We start from the raw sequence: 8,315 nt of genomic DNA, 5'->3' as shown, positions 1-8,315 counted from the left end.
TGTGCAGCAGAGTACTGCAATGGATGCATGCTGGGCCCATAACCCAGAGGTAGGCAGATTGAAACTATCCTCTGCTATATGCATTTATGCATAATCAAACAAGCAGCTTCGCTGCAAAGTCGGTCACACAGTGTGTCGGACAAATACGAATCTGGGCCAGTGGCGCAATGTATATCGCATCTGACTATGCATAACAAGATTGTAGGTTCGTCTCCGACCTGGCTTGTTTAAATTGCCGTGATCATATAGTGGTTAGTACTCTGTGTAAAGACTGCACAGACAGTTTCAGTTAGATTGTTGCGGTCGATTGCCACCAGCCCTCATAGCACCAAGCCAGTACGTCAGGTTCTCAGCGAAGGCTGAACAATTTCCAATCAGAGACAATTGCATTTATTGGGGGTTTTACTACATATCGGAGTATACCCTACACAGCAGTAGGGCTGTTGCTTCGCCCTGCTTTGGTAAGGGTTTGAGGTAACAAGGCTGTAGTGGCAGGGCATTCCGGTTCAGGTTTGCCCTAAATAAAGACCACCTTACACTTCTTGCTGCCTACAGCTTCTTTGGACGTTGGCAGTTGGTTCTTGCGTTCTAGCTTCGCTAGTAGCGCATAACGTCCACTTTGGCTACGTTCCTAACAGGCGGAGTCGGATTCCAAACGAGATAGATCGCAGACCAAGTGGGGAGGAAAATCTGATTTCCCACCATTGTCTACGCGAATTTCTGGATGATTCCGTCTCAACGACTTCAAATCCTAAGTATGATTCTCAATACGGTAAATCAAAGAATTTACATACCCGAACAGAAAGTACAGGTCATTCGTCATCTGGTACAATTAGTGCTCAAGCCACGCACAGTCTCGGTCACTTGGGCATTCGCCTATTAGACAATGGTGGCGGCTTTCGAAGCGCTTCAGTTCGGAGGACTTCACTCTCGTCCTTTTCAATTGGATGTGTTCGCACAGTGGTCGGGCTCGCATCTGCAGATTTACTGCAGAAGTGAGGTTGTCTCCAAGGACCAGAGAGTCTCTACTCTGGTGGCTCAAAGTACAGAATCTAACCGCAGGGAAACGGTTCGGTGCCTGGAATTGGATAATTCTCACGGCGGACGCAAGTCTCAGAGATTGGGGAGCTGTAGTTCAAAATTATCAGCTCCATGGTCTCTGGGCGGATCACGAAAGATTGCTGCCTATAAATGTCCTGGAACTCCGGGCAATTTACAATGCGCTACTATAAGTAGTGCACGGGCTGCAGGCTCAGGCTGTTCAGGTGCAGTCAGACAATGCGACAGCAGTCGCATACATCAACAAACAAGGAGAAACGAAAAACCGGAGGGCAATGCGGGAGGTACAGAGGTGTCCACATGCTGCTCCAGAAGTGGAGTTACCCGCAGGTGGACCTGATGGCATCTCGCCGCAATCATCAAACGCCCCAGGTCGTGTCCAGAACGAGAGATCCAAAGGCAGTGGCGGTGGATGCTCTCTCAATCGCGTGGCCATACAGTCTCGTGTATCTATTTCCACCGTTTCCGCTGCTCCCTCTGTGGCTAAAACGGATCAAAGGAGAGTCCGTCACAGTTATACTAGTGACGCCTCTTTGGCCTCCGGAGAGCTTGGTTCTCGGATCTCCGCGGTCTACTCGCAGTCTGTCTTTGGCCGCTCCCACTACGTTCGGACCTGTTACAGCAGGGTCCATTCCTCTTACCCGATTTAGCGCAGCCACGTTTGACGGGGTGGCTGTTGAGACAGCCCTCTTAAGAAGAGAGGGCATTCCAGAATCGGTTATTCCAACCATGTTACGAGCTAGGAAGCCGGTTACGGCAGCTCATTATTACAGAATTTGGCGTGCCTATGTAGGTTGGTGTGAAGCTCTGAAGTTTCCGACATCATCTTTTAAGTTATCCCGTCTTTTGTTATTTCTACAGATGGGGTTAGATGGAGGTCTGAGTTTATCCACACTAAAGGTGCAGATATCGGCGGCGTCCATTTATTTTCATAGTAGATTGGCCCTATTGCCGTCGGTTCACACCTTTTAGGCAGGGTGTCCTCAGAGTTCAGACTCCATTCACTCTACCTACTGCGCTATAAGACTTGAATCTGGTTTTTAGATTTCTTAGTCTTTTTATTATGAACCCTTACAACAAGTGGATATTAAATTTCTCACTTGGGGAAACAATGTTTCTTTTAGCCTTAGCGTCAGCAAGGCGTGTTTCAGTTTGGGTACTTTGTCATGCAAACCACCGTATTTAGGTTTCATGATGACAGAGCGGAATTCCGAGCAAATTCTGCTTTTCTGCCAAAAGTAGTGTCATCTTTTCACATCAATCAACCAATAGTAGTTCCTATGTTAACAGGAGACTCTGGTAGGTGGATGTGGTATGCGCATTACGCATTTATGTATCCCGAACGTCGACCGTTTGTAAGACGGATACGTTGTTTACTCTCTATGATGCTGCCAAGATGGGTTGGCCAGCTTCTAGGCAGACCTTATCCAGTTGGATTAAAGTGACCATACGTCAGGCTTACCTTCATGCTAGGTTACAGCCACCTACATCGATAACAGCTCATTCCACACGTGCTGTGAGAACATCATGGTCAGCGAGTCGTGGAGCTTCTACGACACAGCGTTGCCGGGCGGCTACATGGTCTTCGGTGCACACGTTTGTGCGCCTCTACAAGTTTGATACGTTTGCGGCATCAGCATCTAGCTTTGGCCGTTTAGTGTTACAGGTGCCAAACAGCTCTCCCGCCACGGAGGAGACTTTGGTACATCCCAAGAGTACTCCAGTGACCCCTAGTGGATGAAAAAGAAAATAGGATTTTGGTACTTACCAGGTAAATCCTTTTCTTTGAATCCATAGGGGGCACTGGACGCCCACCCAGAGCAGTTTACCCGGTTTGGGGTAGGTTCAGTAGATCTTATGGTAACACACTTTCACCGACTGGTTCAGATTAACAAGTTATGGTGTCAACTGTTTAGTTGTCAGTAATGTTGGGTTAACTTTATTGTTGTCCGTTATGTTATATGTAATGCTCAATTGTCAACCTCTCTATCGCTCCTGTTCGGCTCAGTAAAAAACACTGAGGTACTCAGGGATATGGAGGGGAGGTATAGTCCCAAAATTAATTTATTCAGTGCCTACTTCCTGCGGAAGCCGTCCATATCCCAAGAGTACTCCAGTGCCCCCTATGGATTCAAAGAAAAGGATTTACCTGGTAAGTACCAAAATCCTATTTTTGGCCACATCTGTTTTGTTCAATATGTGTTAAAGCAAATGTTGTTAGCATAAGCTGTTGCAATTCACAGAAAATGCTTGAAATAAATGAAACCTTTAATCAATCTGTTATACGTCTGAATAGACACTGCAGTGTTTATTGCTGGAATCCATTATTTATTCTTTATTAACAGTTTCTTATATAGCGCAGCTTATTCCGTTGCGCTTTACAATTAGAACAACAGTAATAGAACAAAACTGGGTAAAAACAGACAGACATAGAGGTAGGAAGGCCCTGCTCGCAAGCTTACAATCTATAGGGAAATAGGCATTGATACAGAAGAATAGATGCTACCTATTGCATAATGGTCCACCATGTTGCAAAGGTTCTTAATGGGCTGTATGATATGGTCACCAAGCTATCTTGGCCAAGGGTCAGGAAGGTGTGAAAGTGATGTTATGTGTGGACTGTACAGAGGGATGTAATTGGGTAGGGAGGCATTGAACATTATGTTGGTGGGTCTGGAATTTGATTGATCATGGAGTTATGATGTTGGGCACTGACTGTAAGCGAGTCTGTGTCTATAGGTAATTTGTATGTATTCTTTACTGTAGATGCAGGTGCTGATCAGTGAGAAGGGCATATTTACATTTTGGAGGACAAAGTTTTAGACTAGCTGTAGTGATACCTCTTGTCTAAAATTTTGCCCTTCACAATTGAAATATGCCCCCTCACTGATCAGCAGCCTGCACCGTGAGCAAAGTGTCTTACAGGCTATGTTCTCTGACTTGCTGCTTTGTTTTGTGTTATCTGTTTGGCTATAGGACATTACTGTTTCAGTCATTAAAAGCAAACAAGCTTAATCAAACAAGCCTAACATTTAAGGTTATAATTGCCTATGTCACAATACTGTCTAGTTACTTGTTGTTAAAGCACAATTGATTGCCATTTATAACGGTCTAGAATCTGGTTCTGTACAGTATAAAAGGCTACCTGTATACTGTGGAATTGGCAGCAATTCAGTTCTAATCACATTTTTGGTTCTGAAACACTTAGGGGGAGATTCAAATGTTTGAAAAGTCGGTTGGGTGTCTGTTTTTTCCCTGTCTGTTAGGAAAAAACAGACTCCCAACTGACTTTTCAAACATTTGAATCTCCCCCTTACACTTTTTTTTTTTATCCCTGTAAACTTTGTTTAATTAATTTGCCAGTAAATGGTAATATACCACTGTGCTCAAAACCTGCTAATGTATTTTACTTGTTTTCTTTTGTAGCCTTTTTTTTGGCATATTTAGTGTATAATTGGGGAACACGAGAACATCTGAGACTTAAGAAGAAGGACCCCTCTGTGTATGACAATGACCAGTAAAGCAGCCAGAACTGGGGCATTACACACCGCCTGTGACTCTTCCCTTGTACTGTCTAAAGGAATATTTATTGGGATGTGTAATAACTTTCCTCATAATAAAGATGTTTCACACTGATTTGTTTCCAGTTATGTTTCATGCTTTAGTGACTTTACTAGATTCTAACTGGTTATTATCACTGATTCAGTTATAGGTATGGGGAAGTAAACAGACACAGATAGGTAGATATGTCTAGGTACATGCTGTTGTTTTGTTTTTTTGGCTACGCCAATTATCCAGTGCTAGAATGTGTCTAACAATTTTATTTTGCTTACCTTTTCCTTCTAATTTCAGTGCTACAAGTATGTGATGTATAAGTATATTCTTTAGAAGTTGATAGAGATTTAAAACTAAGAAACAAGTCCAGTGCCCGCAAATATATATACTAAAGTATAACTATAATTGTTCCTCACCGCATCCAACAAATGTCCCAATATGGGAATAATAGACATAATTCTGAATGGTATTCCATTTATAATTTTTTTTTTTTTTTTTTTTTAAACCTTTTTCTCTATTCTAATGTTTCACAACCCTGTCTAGTCCTTCGGATAAAGGAAAGAGACTAAAATGTTCAACTATAAAGATCTTTTTCAAACTTGCAAATGAAGTGTTCCATTTTTCAATTCCAGTCAATTAGAAGATTAAGTATTGTATATAGGGGGGTATATGTATTAAGCCTGGAGAAGTGTTAAAGCAGTGATAAGTGCAAGCTGATAATGCACCAGGCAGTCAGCTCCAATATGTAAATTAACCACTTAACTGACTATTTTTTTTTTAGGCAAAAAAATGCTCAGAAATTGTCTGTTTTTTTTTTTAATGAGTGAATTAGGTGAAGAACATGAATTTACCCCTGATTTTAGGTAAAAATAAATAAATTTTGATTAAAAAAAAAAAAATATATATATATATATATATAATTTTTATTTTTTTCCCCCAAACATCAATCTGGAGCATAGCGACCATCGAGACTTTAGTTTTTACACCCCGGACAGCTGCCAGGTACACAGGGCGCGGCTGGGGGTGGCCTTCCGGTCCCCCTGGCAGCAGCGGAGGGAAGTTTCCCTTACCTGCCGCTGTTAACACTGTCTGTCTATCTGACTGGTCGCATCCTGTGTGACCAGGTCAGATAAAGCACTTGCAGGCATGGTCACATCTGATGCGACCATGCCAGGCAAGTGGTTAACAGTTAGGAGCTGACTGGCTGGTTCATTATCACCTTGCACTTATCACTGCTTTATCACTTCTCCAGGCTTAATACATCTGCCTCATTGTGCTTTAAATACCACAGGATGATGGACTGAAATAAAAATGAATCTTCCTGTGTAATCTTACTATTTAAGCAGTTGCATAACTGAAGGTTAAGATCAGGTATATACATATGAAAACACAAATTCATTAAAAATAAATTGCTGTAAGATACAACATTACACCAATACATTAAAAGCTGTGATAAACCAGAAACTAATAAAACAGTGCTGTAATGCAATAATATGAAACCTAACTGTAGAAGGCTATACAGGTTTGTTGCAATAACACCTATGTATATTGGTGACTCGTACACATAATCGTTACAAAACTCGCACAGTAGATATTTGAAATTGGCCCATGTCCGTACTGGAAGAGTTGATAATATCCGAGTGCTATGGCTCATTAAGATGAATTTATTGCCATAATGTGTTCACACAGCCAAGAAAAGTGTTTTGATTTATTGGGATCATTGATAGCAGTGCCTCCTCCCTTCTGCTTCGTGGGTAAGTAATCTATGAGTTGGAGCCACTGACAACTACTAGTACTACAGTAGTGTATTATACCAGATCTTGTATTAATACCCCTTTCTCTTACCGTCCTAGAGGATGCTGGGGACTCCGTAAGGACCATGGGGTATAGACGGGCTCCGCAGGAGATAGGGTACCTAAAAAGAACTTTGACTATGGGTGTGCACTGGCTCCTCCCTCTAAGCCCCTCCTCCAGACCTCAGTTAGATCTTGTGCCCAGAGGAGAATGGGTGCACTGCAGAGAGCTCTCCAGAGTTTTATGTGGAAAAAGAATGTTAGGTTTTTTATTTTCAGGGAGTCCTGTTGGCAACAGGCTCCCTGCATCGTGGGACCGAGGAGAGAGAAGCAGAGCTGGCTTGTCAAGTTGGGCTCTGTTTCTAAGGCTACTGGACACCATTAGCTCCAGAGGGAGTCGGAACACAGGTCTCACCTGGGGTTCGTCCCGGAGCCGCGCCGCCGTCCTCCTCACAGATGCCGAAGATAGAAGCCGGGTGAGTATGAGGAGGCAGAAGACATCAGATCTTCATGAGGTAAGGCGCGCAGCGGTAAGCTGCGCGCCATTGCTCCCATTCACACACACAGAGCATCACTGAAGGGTGCAGGGCGCAGGGGGGGGCGCCCTGGGCAGCAATAAACCTCACATTTGGGCACTGACCAGGTAGATTAGGCTGCTGGGCAGTAATTCTACGATCCCCCGCCATTTTCTATAAAAAAATCGGGACCGAAGCCCGCCGTCGGGTGGGCGGAGCTTGATCCCTAACACTAACCAGCGCCATTTTCTCCACAGAAGCTGCATGAGGAAAACGCTGGCTCCCTGGTCTCTCCCCTGCTGAACATTCAGGCTGGAAAAAAGAGGAGGGGGGCATTTTGAGCGCAGTGAGTGGGAATCTGGTCATTTTGAGATAGATTATATATATATATATATATATATATATATATATATATACGCTATCTGGTTATATTTTTCCAGTGTTATTAAGCGCTGGGTGTGTGCTGGCACACTCTCTCTCTGTCTCTCCTAGGGGCCTGGTTGGGGTTTTGTCCCCTTATAGGTTAATCCCTGTGTGTGTGGGGTGTCGGTACGTGGTGTCGACATGTCTGAAGCGGAAGGCTTTTTCAAGGAGGAGGTGGAGCAAATGAGTGGTGTCCCCGTCGGTTGTGCCGACTCCAGATTGGATGGACATGTGGCATATGTTGAATGCAAGTGTGGCATCTTTACATAAAAAGCTTGATAAGGCTGATTTAGGGGGGACATCAGGGGGTCAATCCTCAGATTGGACCGACTCACAGGGCCCGTCGGGGTCTCAAAAGCGTCCCTTAACACAAGACACTACTACCGACACGGATTCTGATTCCAGTATCGACTATGACGAAGTAAAATTGCACCCTAGGGTGACTAAAACCATTCAGTGTATGATTGTGGCAATAAGGGATGTGTTGCATATTGTGGATGAACCCTCTGTCCCCGACACAAGGGTACACATGTTTAAGGAAAAGAAACAGATTATTAACTTTCCCATATCTCATGAATTAAATGAATCCTTTGGAAAAGCTTGGGAGACTCCGGATAAGAGACCGCAGATCCCCAAAAGAATTTATATGGCATACCCTTTCCCTAAGCAGGACAGGGAGATTTGGGAAGCACCCCCCACTGTGGACAAAGCCCTGACGCGCTTGTCCAAGAAAGTGGCGCTACCGTCTCCTGACACAGCAGCCCTTAAGGACCCTTAAGGGCAGGCAAGAAACTACCTTAAAGTGTATTTATTCTCATACGGGTGCTGTGTTAAGACCGACAATTGCGTCGGCATGGGTGTGTAGCGCAATTGCAGCTTGGACAGATGAGCTGACAGATCAATTTGATAATATGGATAAGGATACTATATTCCTAACTCTAGCCCATATTAAAGACGCAGTCTTATTTAT

The 8,315-nt window shown here is 43.8% G+C and overlaps 1 protein-coding gene across 3 annotated transcripts in view; it reads left to right on the top strand.

Moving 5' to 3' along the window:
- The window catches only part of LOC134933161 (cytochrome b-c1 complex subunit 8), a 13,603-nt gene extending 8,908 nt beyond the window's left edge, over positions 1 to 4,695 (top strand). For all 3 annotated transcript variants that reach the window (XM_063928163.1, XM_063928164.1, XM_063928165.1), the window contains exon 3: positions 4,486 to 4,695. In XM_063928163.1, the coding sequence (XP_063784233.1) occupies positions 4,486 to 4,580 (95 nt within the window). In that variant the 3' untranslated portion in view covers positions 4,581 to 4,695. The remainder of the gene's footprint in view (positions 1 to 4,485) is intronic.
- Positions 4,696 to 8,315: the final 3,620 nt, after the last annotated feature.

Source organism: Pseudophryne corroboree, chromosome 6, assembly GCF_028390025.1.
Source record: "Pseudophryne corroboree isolate aPseCor3 chromosome 6, aPseCor3.hap2, whole genome shotgun sequence".
Classification (NCBI taxonomy): domain Eukaryota; kingdom Metazoa; phylum Chordata; class Amphibia; order Anura; family Myobatrachidae; genus Pseudophryne; species Pseudophryne corroboree.
Note: the sequence above shows the minus strand (reverse complement) of the source record. Positions and strands in the feature narration are given on the sequence as shown.